We start from the raw sequence: 24,365 nt of genomic DNA, 5'->3' as shown, positions 1-24,365 counted from the left end.
CCTCTCGGCTCTTTGTCCCTCTTCCCAGCTCCGCTGCTCAGGGTTACAGACTGTCTGGGAGAGGCCAGAATTGAAACCTGAAGGAAACCAATGCCCTGATTTGCCATTCCCCCTCCTTTGCTTTCTCCTCTTCCGTTCCCGGCCCTCCCTCGCCCCCCTCTAGGCTCACAGGGATCCCCTGAGCCCAGAGCTCCGGGTTTGTACTCAGGATTCAAAGGACTATTTCCCTTTTGTCTCCCCTCCCTCCTTAGCACGTTTTTCTTATTTACTTTTATTTTTTACAAAACAGGAGAAAAGAGCGAACTGGGCTGGGGGAGGTGACACATTCCTCCGCAAAGGTACAAAATTGCCTGTAGAAAGTCAACCTCCGAGGCCAACCGGGCTGCCAGGGGGAGGCGGGGGTCCTGGGCAGCCTCGTCCAAGTGTCCTTCAGAGCAGGCTGGGATCGCTGGGACGGGGGGAGGAGAGGCCTCCTTCAGCCCTTGCCCGGGAGGGGGAGGAGCAAGCAACTGAGGCTGAACAGAGAAACGGCAGAGGAGGGGCACATCCTGAGGACCGAGGGCCTGGGGACACGGGCAGGGGACAGCCAGGCGCTGCCCAGGAGCCTCTGGGCATGTAGACAGCTGGGGAGGTGGGAGGTTTGCGCCAGGTCCTTCTGTCCCTTGCAGATGCTCCTCAAAGAGGCAGCAGTGGAGCCCCCCAGAAGGGAAGGGCCACGGTTGGGGGGTGGCAGGAGCAGCCCCTGGGGCCACCGACCCCGTCTGTCACGGTCCGGCCTTGAGCACGTGGGTCCATGTCACGTTCTTGGCAGGGCATCAGGCCCAGATCGCTTCCCTTTTGTTAAAAAGCGGTCCTCGTTTTCTCTCTACTGCGGAGGACAGGACGAGCTCCAGGAATTGTGAGACAATGGTGGTGACCCTGTCTCTCCCTCTAAGGACGTGGGCAGCTTCCGTCCCAGATTCCAGGGCCGGACGAGGGGTGCAGACACCACCCGGACTGAGGGGGCACCCCAGCCCCAGAAAGCCCAGGCTGGAAGGAGAGGCCGCCCACCCACGCCCTGCCTGGGCTGGCCAGGGCCGAGGTGGGTTGCTATCCCGGCTGCCAGCAGGAGGACAGCCAGGGCCAGGATGGCGATGAGCCCAGGCCGGTCCCCGAAGGCTCTGTGGCAGGGAGTGGCCTCTTTAGTCCTGGCCCATACGCAGGCCAACTGGGTGTGGGCATCAGCAAAGGCCACTTGCAGGCAGGCCCAGTACTCCGTGGCCTGAAGGAGGCGGGTGATGTTGTAGCTGTGGGTGCCCCGAGGCAGGCGGGCCAGAGCAGTGGCCCCCTGGCCCCGGAGGGAGGAGGCGCTGGACCAGGTGAGGTTGGTGGCGATGGTGTTGGGTGGGGGGACCCAAGAGAGCAGGATGCGATAGGGGTGGGTCTCCTGCACCCGGAGCTCTAGCCCCCATCCCTTGTCCCTGCTTAGCCTCAGGGGAGCCCGGCCCACCACCACACTGACGGTCTTGGTATCGGCCCCCACCAGGTTCTGGGCCACACAGGTGTACAGCCCCGCCTCTGCCACCGTCACCCTCCGCAACTCCAGGGTCCCCTCGGGGTACACCCGGTGTCTCTTGCCTGCACGGGCCGCTGTCAGTCGAACCCCAGCCGGAGTGACCCAGTAGATCTCAGGCTCTGGCTCCGCCAGCGCCCGGCAGTGCAGCACCAGGCTCTGCCCGCCGGCCACGTGGAGGCTGGGAGGGAAGCTGCGGGGGGAGATGAGGGGCAGGCAGTGGTCCGTCATCTCGCGGAAGGGCACCTCCCGGACCGGGCGGCGCTGGAGGTCCGGCGGCTCCGCGCACAGGGTGGACTGCGGCTCGATGAAGCGGACGCGGCTGCCGGTGGCGTTGGCCCAGCGGATGACGCAGTCGCAGCGGATGGGGTTGCCGTGGAGACCCACCTCCTGCAGGTTGGGCAGCGACTCCACCGTCTGCCGGTGCAAGGCGCTGAGCGCGTTGTTGTTGAGCATGAGGGTCTCCATCTGGGGCAGGTGGTGGAAGGCGCGGGGGTGGATGAAGGACAGCCGCGGGTTGTTGGTGATGTCCAGCTTGGTCAGCTCGGGGAGGTTGACCAGGGCGAACTTGTCGATGGAAACCAGCTCCTCCATGTTGTTCAGCCCCAGCTCCTTGAGGTGCAGCATGTTGGCGAAGTCCCCGGGCCCCACCCGCTGCAGCGGGTTCTTGTTCAGGTCCAGGAACTTGAGGCCGGGCACCTGCTCCAGCGCCCGCCGGGGCACCCGGACCAGCTGGTTGTCATAGAAGGAGAGGCTCTCCAGGCTCCGCAGCCCCTCCAGGGCGTGGCTGGAGATCTCCCGCAGGCTCATGCCGGCCAGCACCAGGCTGCGCAGGTTGGCCAGGGGCCGGAAGTTCATGTCCAGGATGGCGTCCACCTTGTTGCCCCCGATCATGAGGATCTCCAGGCTGGGCAGCATCTCGAACCAGCGGCTGTCCACGGCCCGCAGCAGGTTGGAGTTGAGGTGCAGCCGCAGCAGGTTGCCGAGGCCGGCGAAGGCCCGCGGGGCGATGCGGCGCAGCTGGTTGTGGTTGAGATAGAGCTCCTGCAGGCTGGCCAGCCCCGCAAAGCTGTGGTCCTCCAGGCGGGTCAGCTGGTTCTCCTCCAGGTGCAGGCTCAGCAGCTGGGGCAGGGCCCGGAAGTCACAGTCCCGGGCGTCGGAAAAGCTGTTCTGGGACAGGTCCAGCTCCGTGAGGTTGGCCAGGTAGCCGAGCTCGCTCCGGTCCACGCGGACGATGCCGTTGCTCTGCAGTAGCAGGGTCTGCGTGCCCGCGGGCAGCGCCGGGGGCACGGCCGTCAGGAACAGGTCATTGCAGTCCACGGTGGTGGCCTCGCGGTAGGACGAGCGGGGCGTATACCAGGGCCGGATCTGGCAGGCACACTGAGGGGGGCAGGGCACACGCCAGGGGACCACGGGCACAGCGGCAGAGGCACCAGCCACCCATGCTAGCAAGAGGGGGGCCACGAGGAGCCTCATGGTGGAGCCGCAGGGGAGGGGACCATCCACAGGAAACGTCTCAAGTCCCGCCCTTAGCGGTTGGCAGGCTGAGGGTCAGCAGCCTGCCAGGGCCTGGGGAGCCCCACTCCCAGGGCGGTCATGGGGGACGGCGGGGCATCACTCCTCGCCCTCCTGGGTGCGGCTCCCCATCCTTGTCCGCTGGGCCTGCTCACTCATGGCCGTGCCCAGCGGGCAGCCCTGGAGAGGAGGAGGGAGCGTTAAGCAGGCGGAGAGCAGCAGGGTCCATCCCTCCTCCCGCTGCCTTGTCTGACTCAGGGGCACAGAGAGCTGAGCGGCTGGGTCTCCTGGGTCCTGACCCGTATCTTAGGCTTCAGTGTCCTTTCCTAGGACCTGAGGCGGGAAGTGGGTGACCGGGAGGCTTTGGGGCAGGAGGAAGAGATTGGGCCTTAGAAGCTTCCAGGAGACTCGGGAAAGGGGTGTGTATGTGCGTGCGTGTGTGCGTGTGTGTGTGTGTGTGTGTGTGTGTGTGTGGAGAGGGGACGGCTGCGATCATTGTCATCCTCAGAGTCCTCTGAGCCCAGGGAGATGCGGAGTGGATTCTCCAAGCTTTCTCCTCTCTCTCCACCCGCCTCCCTGGCTCCCTCGGTAAATGGAACATAAAGTGAGAGTTTGCAGTCGTCCCTCTGAGCGCTCTGGGCAGAGGATGGTGCGGCTTCTGCCTTCCAGGGTGGGCTCCCAGGAAGCTGAAAGGCAGTGGCCCCTGATCCCACCCCAGACTGTCTGGGGAAGGGAGCGGTCCTGCCTGGGGTCTGCTCACTCCTCCCGGGCAGGGTGCAGCGTGGGCTTTTGCCAACGTCCTTACCTGGAGGCAGGGGTTTCCCTTCCCAACAGCCTGGCCGAGCTGCCGGGTGCTGGGATTAAGAAGTCCAATCTGAGCTCCTTAGCACTGCAGGTAAGACCTTCTGTGCCCGCCCCAGCCACTTCTCCTGGCTCCTCTGGCTGCCACCCCACTTACCCTCCGGGCACAACCTATAGGCTGAAGTTACCCTGACATGTCCCCCTTCTCGCATCTCCTTTCTGTTGTCTCCCAGGCAACCTCTACTTGTTCCTCAAGACTCCCCTTAAGTCCAGTCTCTTCCTCCAGAACCCCTCCCCACGCCCACACACACACACCTCCTGCCCCTGGCGGGCTGAGGGCCTGCTTTATGCTCTTACAGGACCCCATGCTGCCTCCCATCACAGCCCTGACCACAGCACGTGGAAATGTCTCCCCATCTAGGGGAGTCCACGTCATTAGTCTTGCTCGTCACTGTGCTTGTAGCACAGGGCAGGTGCCCAGTGAGTGTTTCCTGTATGAATCAACCACGGGGGCCCAGGGGCCCTCCCCCCAGGAGGTCAGGCCCCATCCCCACCACAAACTAGAATCCAAGCCTTTGCTGTTTCCTCCCTCCCAACCTAGGAGACCAGTCCCCGTTCTCAGCCCCCACAGCCAGGCGGCATCACCCTGAAGAAAGTCCAGCCTTGGCCTAGAACCGCGGTGGGGAGACAGGGGCCTTCCTGGGCCTGGCTGACTCCTCCGGGGAGGTCTGATTTGGGGAGTCTTCCACCTGCAGGCAGTGGGGCGGTGCACATGCTCATCGAATGCTGCAGTTTGCCAGGACCCTTCAAAGACTCTGAATGTCTCTTTCTGATTTAACCTTCACAATTAGTCTACAGGGCAAGCATTAATACCTTCAGTTTCCAGATGAAGACACTGAAGTTCAGAAGAGGTTAAAGAATTTGGCTGGCAAGGGGCAGGAGCTAGGAATCTCCCCATGCCCAGAGCTTGTGCCAGTTGCACCACGCTTCTTGGTTCCCAGGTCTGGCCAGAGCCTACCCTGGGCACCCCGGGGTGCACTGGTGGCTGCAGCGGCAGGGTGGGTGCCCATTCTTGTCTCCTTCCTCACTAGGGAGCTTTGGGAAGCGGGGAGCTGTGTCTCCTACCACCTTTCAGACGGGTGCCGCTCAGCTGGCCAGAGGAGCTCTTTGCCCACTTCATCCAGCGTCCAGGACCCTGGGCTGGCAGGACAGCCGTGGGAGGCATGGTGCCCTCCCTGAGCAGGTCGTCTACATCAGACGACCTCCCTCCCGCCTTCTTTTGCAGCTACCTCGGTGCATTTTGTCATGGTTGTTTTTTCCAACCATGACTTATGTGGGCACTGACCCACAAAACTCAGGGCAAACAAACACATGTGCACACATGCACGTGCACCTGCATACATGTGCCGGGGGAGCCTGGGGGGCCCGGCCACCCGAGCCATGCCTGGTGGCCGGGAACAGGGGAAGGGGTTCGGCGGCACACTCCGTGGGCGGAGAGGCAGCTGGGACAGCTGGGTTCCCGAAGGGCCTTGACATGGAACTGGGTCCAAGGCCAGAAGTCCCGCTTCCTCCCTAGACCTGGCCCGAGGAGCAGACCCCACCAGCGAGGAGATCTTGCTGTTGCGCACCCACCACCTCCTACCAGAGCCCCGTGGGAGCAGTTATGGGCTTCTTGGAGCGCCTGTTCCTTACGGATAGTGAGGTTGTCATTAGGGCTAAGGGAACTGTGTTGCACAGGGGAAGAGTTCCGTTAATGTTAGTCTCCTTCCAGCTCCGTTCACCCCCTGGGGTTGGGAGGCCCTGCAACCAGGGCTTTCAGGAGGAACAGAAGTTGGATCCCAGAGCTGGACAAGCCCCTATTAAGCTTGCCCACTGTGGGCTCAGTGTTGCCCCCAGGTGATGGGGTGGGGAGCTGTGAGCAGAAATAGACAATAGCATGCCACACCTTCTAAGGCTGCCTCTCAGGCAGCACCCAAAATGCAAAGTGATCGGGAGAGCCCGAGACCATTCACAGGCAGAGAGAAGGCTGGAGTGGGTGGGTGGGAGGGGTCTTCAGCGGGGCCCAGGCATCTCAGACCCTGCCTGAGTCCAGGGCATCTCTCCTCCTCCACCTTTGTTCTAACAATTTAGGGACAGCGAAACCACTAAAAACAATTAAAACCCTCCGAGAGGGGCCTTTCCCTGCACCCCAGGCTGGGATGGGTGATTGAGGCAATGCTCTGGCTCTCGCCAGGAGGCCAGATGACTCATGTTTTCACACCTCTGATCCCGAGACTTGGCAAAGGCCAGAAAAGCCCCCCACCCCCTCCCTGCTGAGCATGCAGCCCCGTCCAGGGTGGAGCTCAGGGCTGCCCACTCACCTGCCATCGCCATTCAAGGCTGTCTTGCACACGACCCACTCAGGCAGGCTGATGAGCAATTTCTGCCAGGAGCACAGAGAAAGCTAATTGTATCCACAATCTCCCGGGTGAGCGGGAGTTCAGACTATCACGTGTACATTTCCCACCTGGGTTCCAAACTCCTGGCGCAGGGGGCATGTCTTACGTGCTTTTTGTGTCCCCATCGTGCGGGGTGTAGCACTGTGCGTGAGAGGGTACGTGTGAGTGGATACAAATAGTGAAACGTGTCACCTTCCCACAACCCTGCGTGTAAGCAGAGAAGGGACTTGGCCTCCTTTTGCAGGGAAAGCAACAGAGGCTTTGAGAGGTTGGGTGACTTGTCACAGGTTGCACAGCTTCTACGGGCGGGGTCAGGATTCAAACCTGGGTCTTTGACTCCATAACCTGAGCCGCCAGCCCAGCCAACACTCCCTGCCCTGCGATCAATGCCTGTCTCATAGGAGCAGGGTGCAGGGTTGGCCCAGCGTGCCCGCCCAGGCGCAGTTCCCTTCAGAGATGGCCTGGGTCCGAGCTCCTTCTCCCTGGCTACCCTCAGACGCCCCTCCTAGGCTCCTGGCGAGAGAGACCTACTGGCGGGACCGCATAGGGAAGACACTGTTCCCAGGTGAATGTGGCTGGGCCTGGAACCACAGGGCAAACAGAGCCAGCCGGCCTCACGCAGGCCCCGGCCTGCCTTCTGACTGGGGGCTGGGGGTGGTGCTCTTTGTCAGCACTGCTGCCCACACGGCCTTCAGCCACAGGAGACAAAAGGCCCAGGACCTACAGTCAGGGAAGCAAGGTTGCCCACTCCAGGGGCCACGTTTTCTCTTGGAAGGGCTGGCTCTGCAGGCCCCACCTCCCCCAGGCAGCTGCTCTGGATTGAGCAGAGTGTGGGCCTGATTATTAAACTAAGCTCTGCAGACGCTGTTGTCAGGAGCCAGAGCTGCCCTTTCCTCCTCTCCAGCCCCGCCCCGCCCCAGCACAGTGCCTGTGCTCCTGCCACATCTAAATTGCTGCTCCTGCAGCCTCTCACAGCCTCCGTCCCCGAAATCTCCCCCCGCCCCCCCCCCCCCGCGCCTCCACCTCACCCCTGGGAGCTGGGGTTCTGGAGGGAGGGGCAGGTGGGCAGGCGGTGATCGATTGCCCGGCCTTCGCAGCTTCAGTGCCAGGCCCCCCTGAGCTGAGCAGACAGATGGGCAGCATAATTGAGTGTAGCGTTGATAAACTCCGGCCTCCGCACCCGCAGATAAGCGCTGGGTGGAAGGGCTGCCGAGGGAGGGAAGCCAGCGCTCCGCCTGCGCACCTGGCCTCTGTCCCTCCTGGGAGGTGAGCATGGCCCTCACTCCCACCGCTCACTTAATCACCGACAACTAGGACCTCAGAGCGGAAGGAGACCTCGGCGGGGGCGCGGGCGGCTTTTATCCAGTCTTCCAGAGCCTGGATTCCATGCATGACTCATGCAAAGGGGGAGAGGCGAAGGGAGGGTCCTGGGCTTTGCAATCAGTTTGAACCTGGCTCTGCCCCTCGCTGTGCGACCTTGGGCAAAGTGGGTCATTCTCTGAGCCTCAAAGGCCCAGGCTGGGACGTGGCTCACAGAATAGCTGTGGGCATAAGGCAGAGGCCACGCTTCTTAGTCCCTTCATTTGCCCCTGATGTTGCCTCTTATTCCATCTTCTCTTCTTTCTTCTCATCTCTCATCGTTTGTATTCAACTTTTAAAGAATATTATTGGGGTGTAACATTTGTACAGCAGAGTGCACAAATAACACTAATTCCAAGGGCACAGCTGCATGAATGTCTACATTTGTGGATACCAGTATAACTACCACTGAGCTCAAGTCAGAAATATTTCCAGACTTCTAGAAGGTTCCTGGGAAGGTTCCTTTCCAGTCCCATCCCGCCCCCCATCTGGCGTTAGCCACTGTCTTGACTTCTGTCACCATCAACCAGTTTCATCTTTTTTGTTGTTGTTAATCCTCCCTCGAGGATATGTTTTTTCCATTGATTTTTAGAGAGAGTGGAACGGAGGAAGAGAGACAGAGAGAGAAACATTGATGTGAGAGAGACACATCAATTGGTTGCCTCCCTCCTGTGCCCTGACCAGGGCCAGGGATCGAGCCTGCAACCAAGATAGTCACCTTGACCGGAACTGAACCCGGGACCCTTCAGTCTGCAGGCCAGTGCTCTAACCACCGAGCCAAACAAAATAGGGCCAGTTTCATCTTTTAAACCCAGATTTCCCTTCCTTTTCCATCACAGCCGGGGACACGGTCTTTGGAAACTTTAGGAAATGCCAGAACTTCAGACTTGAAGTTCACCCAATTCATCCTTGTGTTCCCTGAGGGCTCTGGCTTCTCAGGGTCTCATGCGTCATCAGCCTTTTCCAGGAAGGGAGACTGAGTCCTCTTTCTCGTTCCATAGTTCCCGTATCGGGAAATTGCTCTACGCCTTAGGGCCCTGCTCTGGCTGGATCCATGGCCTGGGCCCGTGAGTGCCAGGCTGCCTCGAGGCAGGGAGATGGCAGGATGACCTCCTGGTCCTGTGCGCCCCTGTGACTCCCTTCCCCGCAGCCCTGCTGGGTCCTGGCCAGTGTCTGCTGCAGCGCTGCTCACCCCCTTTCTGCTCACCCCCCCTCCCGGTCTTCTCCTTAGGGCTCTGGGGCACTGGGCTGAGGACAGGCCCACAGGTGGTCAGGAAGGCGGGCCCAGCCTCACTTCTAACTGCCCCCAACGCCTCCACCCGCTTGCCTCAGAGGCTCCTCACACTCAACGTGCCCCAATCCCAGCATCTTCTCCATCTCCTCCCACCAAACCTGCTCTTGCTTCTTCAGCCCCATCTCTCTCAGGCAGCACCCCTGCCACGTGCCTCCACGGCTGCAACCCTCTGCCATCTTGACCCTTCCCTTTCCTCCCTCTTCACCCCCCCCCCCGTGCTCTTTGGTCTCTCTTCCTCACCCTTAAGTGAGCCTCTCCTGCCCAGACACCCTGTGCTCCCACTAAACCAGACTTGCAACTTCCTTTCACCCCTTGGGCATCTCAGGCCGCCTGCAAAGCAGCTTCAACTACCGAGCTCCTCTTCAGCCATCAAAACCCCTCCTAAATGCCCCCTCCTCCGAGGTGCTTTCCCCAGTCCCCTCTACAAGGGTGGTTACCCCCCCCCCCCGACCCCGCAGGCCCAGAGACCCTGGGACAGACCTCCACACAGCACCGTTCTCGCTGTCAGGCTGCAGGTGTGCCGTCCTGGCCAGGCTGCGGGCCCCTCGAGGAAACGATGCTCCGCTATTGATTTCTGTCTCTCCAGAGTGCGGTGCAGGGCAGACCTCCCCTGCAGGGGCAGGGCGTGCTCTACTGCCGTGAACTGTGAAGGGCAGCCCATCAGTGGGCCATGAAAACAGTTGAAAGTGGGTCACAATCTGCATTTTAAAAACAGAAATGAAAATAGAAACATCAGAGTGCATTGTGTGTAGCTAGACTAAACATTGCTGAGAATCCCCCCCCTATTTTACACACACACGCACACACGCACACACACACGTGCACGCACACACACTGTACAGGGACATGATGAAAAGGCATGCGTGTTTGGCCTTGGGTTGCAGCTACAAAAGCTGGAAAACCATTGTTCCACTGAGCATCCCCCTCTTGGTAAGTGAGTCTCTTCAGCTCTGGTTGACACCAGGGCAGGGATGCAGAGAGCGCAGCCCCAGAGGAAGATGTGCCTCCTCCCTGCTGGGGTCTCTATGTGCTGGCCGCACCCCGCAACCTGGGAGGAGGCACTTTTTAGGACAGAAACCCCAAGCTCAGTGGCCAGCCCAAGACCCACAGCGAAGTGTGGAGAGCCAGGATTTGGGCCCGGGTGTGTTTCACTGGCAGCCCTCTCTCTGCCTATGATTCTGGTGCCAGAAGCTGACTTCCAAGAGTAAATGGTTGGGGGTGGGGGGTGGGGGGGTTGGTCTTGGAGGAGAGCAGGGAGGGACACTGGAGGCATCCTCTGGGGAAAGAGGAGGTGTCTGGTGTCCTCCCCTCCCCTCCCCTCCTCTCTGGAGAGGCGTCAGGGTTCCAGTAAAAACCCCTTCTGGGCCGGGAGGGAAGGGGCTTGTCCCGGGCATAGCGCTGTCCCCACCCTCCTGACAGAGGGTGGTAGAGCTCTGGGCCTGGGAGGCAGCCTGTCCGGCTATTTCTGAGTTAGGAGTGGAGGGTGCCAGTCCTTCTGTCTTGTCGCACTGCACCGAAAGGACTGCAGGGAGTGGAGCCATCCTGCCCGCGTGGAGAGCAGTACCCGGCAGGTCCCACCGCCAGGCGCTGCCAGACTTTTGCTCCACCCCTCCCTCTCCTGTGCCCCAACATCCCTCTGTCATAAACTACCTGCTTACTTGTCTGTCTGTCTCCCCCACCAGACTGTGGGCCCCTCAGGGGAAGGGACTATGCTCCAAGTGGCCAGTTCCTCCAACCGTCTGGCACACCGTAGGAGCTCAGAAAACATCTGTGGAAGCAGGAAAGAAAGGCACGGAAGGGAGGGCAGGGAGAGAGGAAGGGCTGGATGTTCAGAGCTCCCGAAGACCAGGGGGCTCGACGTCTGGGCTCAGGCCCCTTCTGCCTCCTTCCTCACCAACTGGCAGGAGACACAGTGGCACCCAGAGCCCGGCTTCCTCAGGCCCGCGCCCTGCCCCTGCCCCTGCCTCTGCCCATGGCTCTGGCCGCTGCTCAGCCACTTGAGCCCTTCCCTCAGGGAGAGAAGGCGCTTCTCTCTGACTCAGTTTCTGCTTCTGGATTCAACAGGATCCTCTGATGACGCTCACCCTTCCGGAGCTCTCTCAGGCTCCGCTCCGGCCAAATCCTGTGGCCTCTACGCCCCCCACCCCCCTCGCCCCCGCCCTCCGCCCCGCGAGGACTAGGCTAGTGGTTCCCCTGTGAATCCTGGTGCTGGCTCTTGGCCTTGGGCATCCTCACTCAGGTGCTCCTGCCTCATGGGGGGGATGTCCATAAAGTAAGTGCCTGGAGCTCAGTAGAGCCCCCTTCCCTTTCATCTCCTCTGTTTGCTGAGGCACAATCCCTGGCTTCTAGACCACCAGACAGACACTGGAAGGGGGAAGAGGTCCCTCCGGCAGAGCCTAAATGTCCCAGCTTGACAGCATTCCACCTTGGCCAGTCAGAAGCCAGAGGGGCAGCCACGCCCAGATCCGTGAGCCCTCCAGCCTCCTTCCCTATAATCCCTCCTGTTCTTTCTAGAATCAGGTGGGGGTGTGGGGCAGACCCGGTAGCATTCTCAAAAGGCTCCCTCGGGAAGCCAGGGCCCCAGGACATCCCTTTGGGCACAGTGGGTTCCTAGGAGCTAGATACAAGGGCAGGGGGAGCCTTCAGAGAGGTGCAAGCAATACTCCGCTGCCCCAGTGCCTTTGCACATGCAGGGCCCTTGCCTAGAAGTTCGCTTTCTCATGTGTGTAATGTCTTCCCATCTCTGAAATCTCAGTTTATACTGCACCTCTCAGAAGCTGTCCCTGACCACAGCCATCACCAATTAACCAGCCCCTCGCCCCTTCCCGCATCCTCTAAGAATCCAATCCAGTATGATGCTCATCTCTTCTCTCAGACTGTGAGCTGCTCCAGAACTAAAGGGAAGCACCATGAATCTTCCAGTCTTGTTTGAGGTGAATGGGGGAGATCGATGGGGCGGGAGGTGCGTTGGGTTTCTCTCTCCAGTATTTGTGCACAGAGGGAGGGACCCCCAGGGCATGGGGAGTGGAGCTGGGGGGAGATGTTGGGGACAGGATTGGGGGCCTGGATGGCTGAGGAGAATGGGCAGTGGATCAAATGGGGAGGCCAGTTAAACAAGGAGAAAGGCTGAATGGCTTCTAACGGAAAAGGAAAATGAAATGAGAATGAAAATTGATGAGGCGGAGAGAGAAGGAGACTCGTTTCATCAGCAGGTTTGCCAGATGAAGCCCAGAGATAAATCGCTGGCGGAAGGAGCCTGGTGTCTGCCGGGCTCAGCGCCTGCTCCCTCTGTCAGCTGTCTCAGGCAGCCTGCGAGATGAATGGCTGCAGCTGAGGCCTGCAGCAGCCCCTCCCAACCCCCTCCCTTCTGACTGCGGGGAGAATGGCTGTCATCCCTCACCTCCTCCTGCAGGCCTGCCCTGGCCACTCGTTCACCTGGTCCCCTGCCTTTGGTCCCCTCTCCAATCCCGCTGACCTCTCCCTCAGCAGCCCCTCCTCCACCTCCCCTCCCCAGGTGGGCCCAGGCCTAGGGGAAACTCTGTCCACCTTCTGCACCCCTCAGCCTGCTTCTCTGAAGCCAGAGGGGAGGCAGAGGCCAGGACACAGGCCTGGGTTTTGTCTGGGCTTTGGGACCGACTGGGAACATGTCCTCTCATTTCTCCAGGCCCTGGCTCCTCACCCAGGTAATGAGGGGGCTGGGCCAGAGCGGCGGGCAGTTCTAACACGGTGGTTCCTGGGCCCCGGCATCAGCATCACCTGCAAACTTGTTAGAAATGCGGGTTCTCGGACCCAGCCCCTCCTGACTCAGACTCTCTGAGGGAGGGGCCAGTGGTCTAGGTTTGCCTAAGCCCTCCAGCTGCTCCCATTTGAGATAATGGCCAAGCTGAGATTAGAATTATGTATATGTATGCGTATGTGTATGTGTATGCGTATGTGTATGTGTATGCGTATATGTATGTGTATGTGTATGTATGTGTATATGTATGTGTATATGCATGTATATGTATGTGTATATGTATGTGTATGTGTGTGTGTATATATATATATGTATATAATGAGTTTCTTATCATTATTTTGACAGTTAAGACTAGAGTTTCCAGAACCCCCCTCACCTCCACTGTGCCCACAATGAGCATTCCCCGAGCCCTGATTGGATGCTGGTGTGATGCGGGTGTGGGGGTACAAGGTTATGGGGAGGGCAGGCAGGAAGGCACAGATGAAAAACCGCTCTGCCACAGCATTGTAGCGGGCGTCACAGACACTTACCAAGGGCAACGGGCACAAGGGAGGAGAGAACACACTTCTGCGTCAGGTGGGAAGTTGGGCAAAAAAATCAGAGCAATGTCATTGAATTGCACACTAAAAGTGGGTGAATTTGATGGAATGCAAATTTACAACTTCACTAAAGCTGTTTAAAAAAAACCACCAGGGAAGTGCTGCCTGAGTCAGCAGGTCAGCAGGCACACAGATGGCGGAAGGCGCTGTGCGCATATTGGAGGCAGCCTGGGTAAAACGCAGGGCATGAATTCCGAGGTGGCCGCCCCCAGGTCCCGTGTGCGTGATGTGGGGAGGAGGCTGGAGCAGCGCGCCAGAGCTGAGCGGCCTGGACACGGTGGTGCAGGCAGAGGGCCGCCAACGGGCGCATGGAGGGCAGTGACCACTATAACCATCAACGCTCATAATCCATCAGAAGTGGATGCTCCTTGCAATTTAAATTCTTCCGTATCCACCATCCTATGTGATTCTCGCAACAGCCCCGCAGGGTCGGAGGTGCCGTTACTCCCATTTCAATGGAAAGGATGTTAAAATGAGTTGCCCAAGATCACACAGCCAGAGAGTAATGCGGCCGGGGCTAGAAGGTAGAGTGTGCTGCCAAGTCTAGGCCTTCTCTTCCGGGGGACAGCAGCAGTGACCATGGTAGCCACTGACGGAGGACGGAGCCAGGCCTTGGGCTGGGGCCTGCCCTGAGTGGCTGCACTGAATGCTCACAACAACACTGACATGGGGTGACTGGCCCATGTCACAGGGGTGAGATGCTCAAGGACGCGCAGCTGGTCGAGCCAGGACTCCAGCTCGGTGGTGGCTGGTGCCGAAGCCTGTGCTCTAAATCCTGACCCCACGTCACCCTCCTGCAGCGCCCCCTGCCCAGCTCTCCTCGGGCCTGGATGGGACTGGGAGACTGTCAGCTGACTTCTCATTCAAACTCCCTGAGTCTGGGCCAACCCAAGAGAAAGAGATTGGCCCCGGGCCTAAGCCGAGCAGCCCTTCCTCGGGGGAGGGCCCACCCCAATCTGGCCTAGAGGCTCCCTCTCCCCGAGTTGGTCCCCGCCTCCTGAGCCCAGCACCACCCCCCCACCCCGGGGGCGGGGTGGGGACCCGCGGCTCCCAGCGCCCCCGAATCTGGTGGCTGGAAACGCTTCCACCCACGATCAATAACAGGCATAATTCAGTGCCTGCAGCAAGTACAAAGGAGTGGAGGTTAAATCAATATTGAGAAGTCTCGAAATTAAACTAATTAAGAGCAAGCCTTAATGATTTTTACTGTCTGGGAATAGAGAGGACAAAAGGCCCAATTGTATTTCATGATTCTACCTTAGCATCTTGGTGACTCGGGAAGCAGAAGATGACAAGTGCTCCCAGCTCCCTGTCTTGCAGGAGAGGGGAGTGCCTCGTCCTCCGTGGTGAGAGATGGGGAGGAGGAAATGGACGGGATGGGGCACAGGTGCAAACTGCACGTGTGGAAGGCCACTGGCTTGGGTCAGGGAGGGTATGGTTGACCTGTGACCCCTCCTCCCCCCGAAGATATATTGAAGCCCTAACTCCCAGTACATGTGAATGTGACCTTCATTTGGAAATGGGGTCTTTGCAGATGGGATCAAGTTAAGACGAGGTCATCCCTAACCCAGCGGTTCTCAACCTGTGGGTCGCGACCCTTCTGGCGGTCGAACGACCCTTTCACAGGGGTCGCCTAAGACCATCCTGCATATCAGATATTTGCATTACGATTCATAACAGTAGCAACATTACAGTTATGAAGTAGCCACAAAAATAATTTTATGGTTGGGTCACAACATGAGGAGCTGTATTTAAAGGGCCAGAAGGTGGAGAACCACTGCCCTAACCCAATGGCTGGCGTCCGTGTAAAAGGAGGGAAGTTTGGATGCAGACACACAGGCACTGGGAGAGTGATGTGGGGATAGAGGCGGAGACGGGAGGGCTGCAGCTGCAAGCTGAGGGGAGACACCCCTAGAAGCTGAGGGGATTAGCCAGGAGGGAGTCTCCCCTACAGCTTTCAGAGGGAGCCTGGTCTGATGGACGCCCTGACTCCAGACTTCTGACCTCAGAGCTGTGAGACAACGGATTTCCGGTATTTAAGCCTCGTGGCTAGTAGTGCTTTGTGTATGGCAACCCTAGGACATGAGCACAGGGATCCTGGGTTCGAGGTCCACGCTGCACAGTGAAGCTGTGCCAGCTGGGCAAGATGCTTAACCTCCAGGAACCTCCGTTTCCTCCCCCGAGAAGTGGGGACAGAAGGCTTTTGCACAGAGATGCGGCACAGATACATGAAAGCACGAGTGTGAAAAATGTACGATGAGCTGCACGTGCTACAAAACATCACCTGGCTCGTTGCTAGTGGGAAGAATCTGGGAGGGACTCGGGAGCCATCGTCAGACGGGCAGGAAGCTCCCGGCAGCTCGCAGGGCTGGTCTAAGTTCCAGTCAGACCACAGGCGTGGGGTGTCTTTGCATCTTTAGAGATATATGTACACGAGGGTATTTTATTGTTGTTCTCAACAGGGATTTTATTTGCTGCCCACGTGGCCCAGGTTTTCTCATCTGTAAAACAAAAGGGTTGGGCAACGTTATTTTAAAGGTGTTTTTCAGCATCGTTCTCTGGGCTTATTTATATACTAGAAAACAAAAAAGTCTTAGCAGCCCAACCTCTTCCTTGGACCTCCCTCCTTAGCCCAGTAGCCCAGAACAATTCAGAGCGACGCCAGCTAAGCACGGGCTTTGCATCGCTCTGGCCCCTGTCGCCTGGGTTAAGGGAGGGGTCACTTCCCCTCTGTCCTCCCTTAAGAGTGTACCCGGCATGGAAGGACAGGAAACCACACAGGCAGCAAGTAAAAGCCCTATCGGTCGTGAGAAGGCTGGCATCCCAAGTCCAGTGGCTCCCAGGTCTGCTCATCCCAAATAAACCTTCCCAGTGACCCTCTCGCACTGACTCCAGGGGCCGGGCCTGGCAGTGGAACAGGGCGGCTGAGCGTGAGCTGCAGCGCGCAGTCCGGCATCTTCCAGGCTTTGGGGGTGAATGCTCTCGGGTGGCCTCAGCATTTCGGAAGGAGCTGCGCCTTGCAACCGTGGCGTTCTCCGGTGGGAAGACCGAACATCCGGTTTATGTGACAACCAGCACTTTCCCAGGTGGGCATCAGTGGGCGGATAAGCACCTGCCTGCACATCGCCCTCAGAGGGTGACGTCAGCAGTGTCACCACGATGACCACCTGGTGACCCCACCTACAGCCCATCATCTCTATCAATAGCACCAGACCCACTGTTGCCGCTGTCCTCAGCTGTGACCACCAGGACCCCGTGCTCACTGCCATCGAAAACTCGGAATGCCCTCCACTAGCATCATTGTCTTTTCCATCCACTTCACAGTCCGAGTCCTCACAAGCACCCCGATAAGCCAAATAAAGGGTATACGGCTTCATTGCTGCGACACGCACGGCATCTCAACCGGATATGGTTTCTGCCGTTGGGAAATGGACACGACGCAAACACGAGAACAATGGATGTGCCTGGGCGCCGAGGGCCACAGTAAATAAACAAAGCGTGCACTTGGAGGTGGAGGGCATACACGGAGAGCACCTGGTGGGAGGGGCCTGGGGCTTAAAGGGCGTGGCCGGGGGAGTTCCACATTTTGCTTGGGGGTGATAAAAATGAGAATCGCTGCCCTGTCCCTCTCCAGACCAATTCAGCCAATCTCTGGGGACTTGGCATTTAAAACACACACAAAACTCTCCAGGATTTCATTGTATGTAAATTTTATATCAAAAGAAAAAAAAAACCCCTAATTAAAGTCCAAAAATTAAAGTCCATAGTTACGCATACTGAAGAATTTAGAATGACGTGTACTGATGTCTGCAATTTACTTAGAAATGCACCCAAAATAAGATGGATTGAGGGACAGATGGAGGATGTGATAACGCAAGTCTAGGAAAAGGTTAATGGTAGGGTCTGGTAGATGGTGGGCATACTGTGGCTCACTGTAAAATTCTTTCAACTTTGCTGTATATTTGAAAATTTGCATACAATGTTGGTGAAAAAATCCCCCAAATGGTTTTAATGGGAAGCCTGGACTGAGAGCCACTGCATCTGAAGGAAAATTCAGAAATTGCAATCCTCTGTCCTCCACCCTCCACGTGTGAAAGCACATACTCCTTCCATCCAGCCAATCAGACTGGTCCAGTGCGTCCCTCCCTTCCCCGGTGGAGGCAGGCATAGACAGTGTATTTGTAAAGTGCCCCTGGAGGGGGGCTGCTCCTCTCAGATCCTGGGCTGGGGAGATGAGACACACAGCTGCCCCAGGGACCTGCCACAGCCATACCAGTTGGCCAGCTCTGCTTTGCTCAAATGCCCCCATTGCCACCCTGAGTCTCCCTTTGCAAGGTCCAGGCTCAGCATTCCTAGTGAGGATAAAGCCTTTCCCAGGAAATCAGAGCCTGCCTGATTGTGTGTGTGTGTGTGTGTGTGTGTGTGTGTACACGCAGGGTATGGGGTGGACAAGTGGGCAGGGGCCACCCCCACGCCTCATCTGTATGTTCCTCCACACCCGCTGGCCCTGTCTGTCGGGGGTGCCATGGCAACACCGTGCTCTTTAAACACAGGAGTTTGTGCTGCCATCGCAGAGCGGCATTGGGCAATTTAATTAAGGAGCTGGCAGCAGACAAACTTTGGGAGTTAAAGGCATTTTATTAAATCCCATTGTATTACGCAGCTCAGTTCCTCCAGGAGCTGAGGAACGGGGCGCACAGAGGAGAAAGTGCTGGGGTTTTCTCTTCTCCACTTTCCCTGGCCTCTCTCCTGCTCCAGGAAAGCATTCCCTGAGTGTGGAGAGGCCCCAACTGAGTGCCTGCTCCCCGGCCCAAGCATTAGGCCTTGGGCTTGTCCGCAGGCAGCAGTCTGGGGATCTAATCACCAGCATTGACCCCACGTGTCAGGGTTCACAGAGTTATTATCCCGGCCAGGCCCCCCAACCCTCGCTTCAGCATCCACAGCAGCACGTTTTACGTTGGCACCAAGCGCAGCCTTCCCCTGCCTGACCTCGTTGAGTCCTCCTCCCCCGTGGAGTAGGAAGGCGGCATTCTCATCACAGACCGGGACCCCGAGGCTTACAGTGACTGTCTGAGACCAAGGAAGGGGTCTGTAGCAGAGGTGTGGTTCAAACCAGTGCCCGGCCACCTCCTATAGCTGGTAACCTCTTATCCTGAGAATGGCTTCCACTCCAGTCCCCAGCCAGGCAAACATTCCCGCATGAAGCCGGGGGGAGAGATGGGGGGTGGGGAAGGGCGGGGGGATCTTCCTGGCACTCACTCCTAACCCCCCAGGCCTAGCATGTGCATGTGAAAGGTCACACCCAGGCCCCAAGGACTGGCCAGCACACACAAAGGCCCAGCCTCTCTTCCTGGCTGCCACAGGCAAGTGTCTGGCTGGGGCCTGAAGCCAAGTCCATCTCCTCTGAGTACCAGGGTCAGGACACCAGATGACATGCCATAGGACACTGTGGCTGGACACTGTGGGGGAGAACTTCCTGGGTAAGAGAGAGGGTGAAACCGAAAAGGCATGACTTGCCAAGAAACCACCCGGCACCTAACCTGCCCTCAATGGAACTGGGCTGTGGGAGGCCACCCCAGGCTCCCACCCTCCGGCTGGCAAAGCGTCTTTGGGCTCCATGACCCTGAGACTCAGCTCCCACCTTTGGGAGTCCCTCCTTTGTGCCAAGTGCAGGGAGCCCCCTCCCCCTGCAGTTGTGGAGAGGCGCTGTCCTCCAGGGCTGCAGTCCTGGCCCAGCTGGGCCTCCTGTCTCCCTAGGGGCCAGCCTGGCCTGAGGGGAGAGCCCAGGCTTGGAGCGGTGCCAGCAGGAGGCCAAGCGCCTCCACTCTGCAAACACGGAGCCTCACACGGCCCTCGGCCTCGCATGAGGAAGGCAGGGTGCCTGCCCCAGACCTGTGCTGGGGACCCACCTTGTGGGCTCAGTCCCTTCCATTCTAAAATGGGGCTGTTGACTGGATAAATAAAAATAAAAATAAATAAAATGGGGGCAATGACATATGCCTCGTATAGCTAAAATAGATGCAAAAGATAGCTAATTTCATTAAGGGCTTATTCTCTGCCGGGACTTGCCACTCACTATCTCTTTTCATCCTCATAACAACTCACATTACCCCCACTGTGCAGATGAAGAAACGGAGGCTAAGTGAAGCCTCATGCCCAAGGTCAGACAGCTAGTAAGGGCAACAATCCCGTATTCTCTCTCTCTCTCGGCATGCATGTGTGTGCATGTGTAGCATGTGTGTATCTGTGCATGTGTGTGTAGCATGTGTATATCTGTGCATGAGCAAGTGTGAATGTGTGTATCTGTGCACGTGTGTGTGTGTGTGTGTGTGTGTGTGTGTGTGTGTGTTGGGCGGCCTGGCAGAGGCAGAGAGGCGCCATGCCCGGCCACGTGAACCAGCTTGGAGGGGAGCGAATTGGGAGACTGTACTTTGCCAGTGCTTGTTCTCCTGGGCACTAGGCCTGGGTGGTGCCAGCCTGGTTTCCCAGGGAACTAACAGGGGAACACTCTCCTCTGTAATAATGATAAAAACAGTAGTAATTAACAGGCCTATAGCTAATATTTCCCTCGCGCCTCTGTCCCCAGACCTCCAAACTCTGGGTAAACAGCGAACCTACTGGCTTTATGGCCACACCCCTGGGCCTGCGAAGCCTTAGGACTTGCCCCATTTTCTGTCCCCTGCAGCTGGGAGGCCAGTGCGGGTGCGCACTCCAGACCCACCTTTGCCAGGTGCTGCCCTTCGGGCGCCAGGGGCAGAGCTGGGCAGCTGTCTCGGGTCCTCTCCTCCTGCTTCCCAGGATCACCCTGGGCCCGGGAGCAGCAGAGTAAGGAAGGGAGGGAGCGAGGTGTCAGCTGCCTTTGCCCCTCAACCCCTGGGCTCCCCAGCCGGCCAGCCCTGCCTCAGGGAGAATGCCCTGCTCCTGCAGCCCGTGGGGCCACGTGTGGCCGGCGGGTCTGGTCCCTGCAGAGGACAGCTGACGGCTTTCTCTGGTCCCAGCCAGGAGTCATTACACTCCGCATGTCTAATTTAAACAAGCGATTAGGCAGCTCTATTAGGATCGCCCGTGCTTCCCACCTGGGACAGACAGAACTTCCCGAGGTGGCTGGCGGGAGGGAGGTGACCGCAGCATCCGCCTCCTCCCTCCCAAGCTTTTCCCAGAGAGTTCAGTGTAAGGGGCAGCATCCCGGGTCCTGAGAGCCAGCCTCCTGAGCGGTGTGAAGTGGGACTGATCTTCAGATAGAACCCACTCCCCACTGTCCGGGCAGCCCACCCCCACCCTGGCAGGAAGGACCGTAAGCAATTTAAATGGACAGACTCTCTTGTGGCCGGTGGCTTCAACCTCCCCCCACACCCCTGAAAAGCAATGACTGGGTGTGAGTTCTAGTCCGCTGCTTTCTCCCAAAGCTGTGGGACAAGGAGGGGTGGGGGAGGCACGGCCAGGACTGGCCCATCGTAAGCCCATTCTCCCAGCTCGTCCAGAGAGCGGGAGAGCGCTCCTACATATCCCTACAGGCGGGGTGAGGAGTGGGAACAAGCACAGCTGTGTGCAGACACGTTTGTGAGTGAGCCTGTGTCATGCGGGTGAGTCTTTCTGGAGAGAAGGCCCGGAGCTTGCATCAAATGTCCCTCAGCCAGTTCTGAACACGATGGGTGGTCGCCTTCCATAAAGGGGACTCTCTTTCGGAAGCCAGTGGTGGATTTTGGGGACTGGACTCTGCCTGCTTGAAGAGGGGGCTTAGGATGGGTTTGGGGGACACTGAGGCAGACTATGACAGGCAGGACTGTGGCTGCCCCCAATACCGAGGCGGCCCCCACGTGCCTTCCTCATCACCTCATTTTCCCGATTGTGACAGCTCCGTACCTACTGTTTCCTGTCACCCCGTGACAGCCCTCTGACGATGAAGGCGGTGTCAATGTCATCTAAATTCCCCCAGAAGCCCGGGGGCTAGACACAGACCAGGCTCAGGAAGCTGGGAACTAAATGCTCTGCAGGGCAGAGTGGAAGGAACAGCCTTTAGATTATGAAGACCCTAGTTCAAGGCCTGCTTCTGTCTCTTACCAGCTGTGTGACCTTAACCAAATGACTCACCTGCTCTGGGTGTCAGTTACTCTGTCTGTAACATGGGACGTTCTCACAGGGTTATGTGGACGATGAAATGAGGTCGTGCTGAGAGGCTGGCATGGGCCTGCACACAGCAAGAGCTCAGTGAGTGCGTTCTGGCTCCAGCAGGATGGGGCGGGGCGTGTACCCCTCTAGCTCTGAGCTGCACCCCGGCAGGACCAGAGAAAAGGTTGCTTGGTGAGAGGTGAATGCAGCCGGAAGCCATTTCCCCTACACTGGCGACTGACATCTCCCAGTCCTCCGGGCACACCCGGGCCCCTCTCCTCCTTGAAGCTCCCCTTACACTGCTCTTTCCTAACATCCCACAGTTCCCGTCAGAGCTCCCATCCGTCTCCTGCCGCCTCCACTCGGTCTCTCTCTGATGAGAGGGGTCACCGGCTCACCTTGATCAAAGAGCAGACCCTCAGCTGCTCCAGCAGCTGCCCCCACCCCATTCTGCCCACCCTCCCCGGCCTGGCCTCCTCTTCCCTCCCCTGACCTGTGCAGGAACTGACTGCTCTCAGGGCACTTTCAGGCCTTTGAGCTTGTAGCTCTGCAATGTACTACCATTCTCCAAGTTGAGAGCTTTTAATTATCCTCCAAGTGTCAGCTCCGTTGTCATCTCCTTGGTGACACCTGGCCTCCCTCCTGCTCCCGCAGCACCTACCCTAGTTTAGCCGGAGCCACGGAGGGACCGCCTGCCTCCCTAGACTGAGCTTCTCCAGCAGGGGCTGAGCCTGCTCCATCGGCTGCCCTCTGCCTGGCACGGGGCCTGGCACATGGGGGGTGCTCAGTACATGTGGGCTGGGGTGAAGGGGCAAATGGCATGGTTGCCCATGGCTGGCAGTGGGGTCCCCTTTCACAGAAGGCTTCTTGTAAAGGTGGCAGTCCCCTGTCACGGGTGGCTAAATTGGGTCCTGCTGGAGTTTGATCCAACCCTGTCCAGGCTAGATGAGCAGGAATCCCATCTGGATTCCACACATGGCCACTCCCAGCCACTGGGCCAAGGCCGACAGAGGGCTTGCTGGTCACCTAGAACCTTCCCTGCCTTGCACCTGCACGGGGAGGAAGAGGGAGAGGATGGGGAGGGGGGAGGAAGGGAATTCACAATTGTGAGCTGGCAGTGTTGGGTCTCGCTCAGTGGGACCGGCATCCTTCACGGATTTCACAGTGAGGACACCGAGCTCCGAGGGGACGGACTTGCCCAGAGCCATGTAAGAAGTTGCAGAGCTCAACACTGGAGCCGGGTTGGTCCAGTTCTAGAATGAGAGTTCTTTTTTTTTCTTTACAGGGGTGGGGAACCTTTTTTCTGCCAACGGCCACTTGGATATTTATAACATTATTTGTGAGCCATACAAAATTATCAACTTAAAAATTAGCCTGCTCTATTTGGTCAAACATTTAACTAACTCACCCCGAATGCCTTGGCAGGGCCAGACCACATGATTTTGAGGCCTGCAGGCCACACGCTCCCCACCCCTGCTTTACAAGATGCTGCCTTCGGGGATTGTGTGTGTGTGTGTGTGTGTGTGTGTGTGTGTGTGTGTGAGAGAGAGAGAGAGAGAGAGAGAGAGAGAGAGGGGGAGAGAGAGAGAGATTTTCTTTACTGACGATGAAGACAGAATGGATGGAGGATGGCTTGAATCAGCTGCCAAGGTGGCTTTCCTCCAGCCTGTCTGGATGGTGCCAGAAGATGCACCCTGGGGTTTAGGTTGTGTTTACAAGGCAACCCTCTGAGCAGGCATCCCCACCTGAGGAATGGCTATTTCAGCCAAGTGAGTTCCTCCTTTAACTCAGTTAACAACCCGGGGCCTTTATCCGCCTATGTTTCTGTCCGACCGTGATTGGTTACTTGTGCTACTTGGCCAAAGCCTCGACCCCAAAGGGGTGAGGAAGAAGATGGAAAAAGTGAGGGGCGGGAAGGAGGAAGCCCTCCATGGTGAGAGGAGCGGGAAGGGAGAGTGGGGGGCGGACTTCAGACAGACGGGGGCCAGGCTGCTCAGACTGGACCAGCCCATCTCATCAGGGACTTGAGTGCCTTTATTTCTGATCAGAAATATATGGCCTGAAAAAACCTGAGACTTATTTCTGTGATTTTTCTGATGTGCTTTTTCTTTAGTTTTTAGTGAATGTTCCTTTCCAAACAAACTACTTTTGTTTCTGTTGAAACTGAGAGGAACTAGGAATGGTAGGCACCTGCAGTACAGCCCCTCAGGGGTAGCAGCCGGCAGCACACGTGGGAGGACAGGACAGAGGAAGGGGGGACAGAGGACGGGGAGAGGGGAGGACCAGCGATCACATCCAGAAAGGAACATGGCTGTGAAGAAGGTGGGATTTCCTCCCCCACGGGAGCTGTTTCAGGCCCCAGGTGAGATTCCTGGACCACCCGGAGCACCTATATTCCGAGTGGGGTTTTGCGGCAACTTTTACAGCAGCTTCCTGTGCGGTGCCTTGAGGGTGGCAGGAGTGGGCAAGGAGGTGCCCGCGGGTGGCCTGCAGAGAGGAAGCCTCTGGCTCCACGTGGGAAAGGAGCAAGGAGGCAAAGAGAGGTTGGAAAGTTAAGGGGGAAAGGCCTCAAGGAGCCTGGTGCGGCAGGGTTAATGGTTCCTTTCCTTCAAGAGCGAAGCCATACCCCGTTGCATGAGTAAAACACTCCGCGATTATAAAAGACGGTTCCACAGTGTATTAGGAGCCACCACCCTGTTACCCCGCCGTCAGCCACCAGCAGGGTGACTGATGACTTATCAGAAGCCACTGTGACATTTCCAAATGAGATGTTTTGATAGAGGTGCCATTCAACAGGGCCAAAAAGCCAGCTAGACTCCGAATGTAAATGAGGAACATCTGTCACCTTTGCCTCACCTGTTTAAAGGGGTCTTGTCTGACAACAAGGCCTTCTGCAGGAGGGAGTGGGGAGGAGAGGGAGGTGCACTGGAAGATGGGCGAGTGAGAAGACAGGGGAGGGCTC

At 58.0% G+C, this 24,365-nt stretch overlaps 1 protein-coding gene across 3 annotated transcripts in view; it reads right to left on the bottom strand.

The window, feature by feature from the left end:
- Positions 1-255: 255 nt before the first annotated feature.
- Positions 256-24,365, bottom strand: part of LRRN2 (leucine rich repeat neuronal 2) — a 59,376-nt gene continuing 35,266 nt past the window's right edge. Inside the window, exons 2-4 of one of the 3 annotated variants that reach the window (XM_081112399.1) lie at positions 15,579-15,795; positions 9,440-9,657; positions 256-3,247 (exon numbers count right to left, since the gene is read on the bottom strand). In XM_081112399.1, the coding sequence (XP_080968525.1) occupies positions 866-3,028 (2,163 nt within the window). In that variant the 5' untranslated portion in view covers positions 3,029-3,247; positions 9,440-9,657; positions 15,579-15,795 and the 3' untranslated portion in view covers positions 256-865. Of the gene's footprint in view, positions 3,248-6,228; positions 6,291-9,439; positions 9,658-15,578; positions 15,796-24,365 lie in introns of those variants that run through there. The other 2 variants (XM_081112401.1, XM_081112400.1) reach the window with 2 other exon arrangements.

This window comes from Myotis nattereri (genome assembly GCF_964212035.1).
Source record: "Myotis nattereri genome assembly, chromosome: 18".
Classification (NCBI taxonomy): Eukaryota; Metazoa; Chordata; class Mammalia; order Chiroptera; family Vespertilionidae; genus Myotis; species Myotis nattereri.
This window is presented reverse-complemented; position numbering and strand designations above follow the sequence as displayed.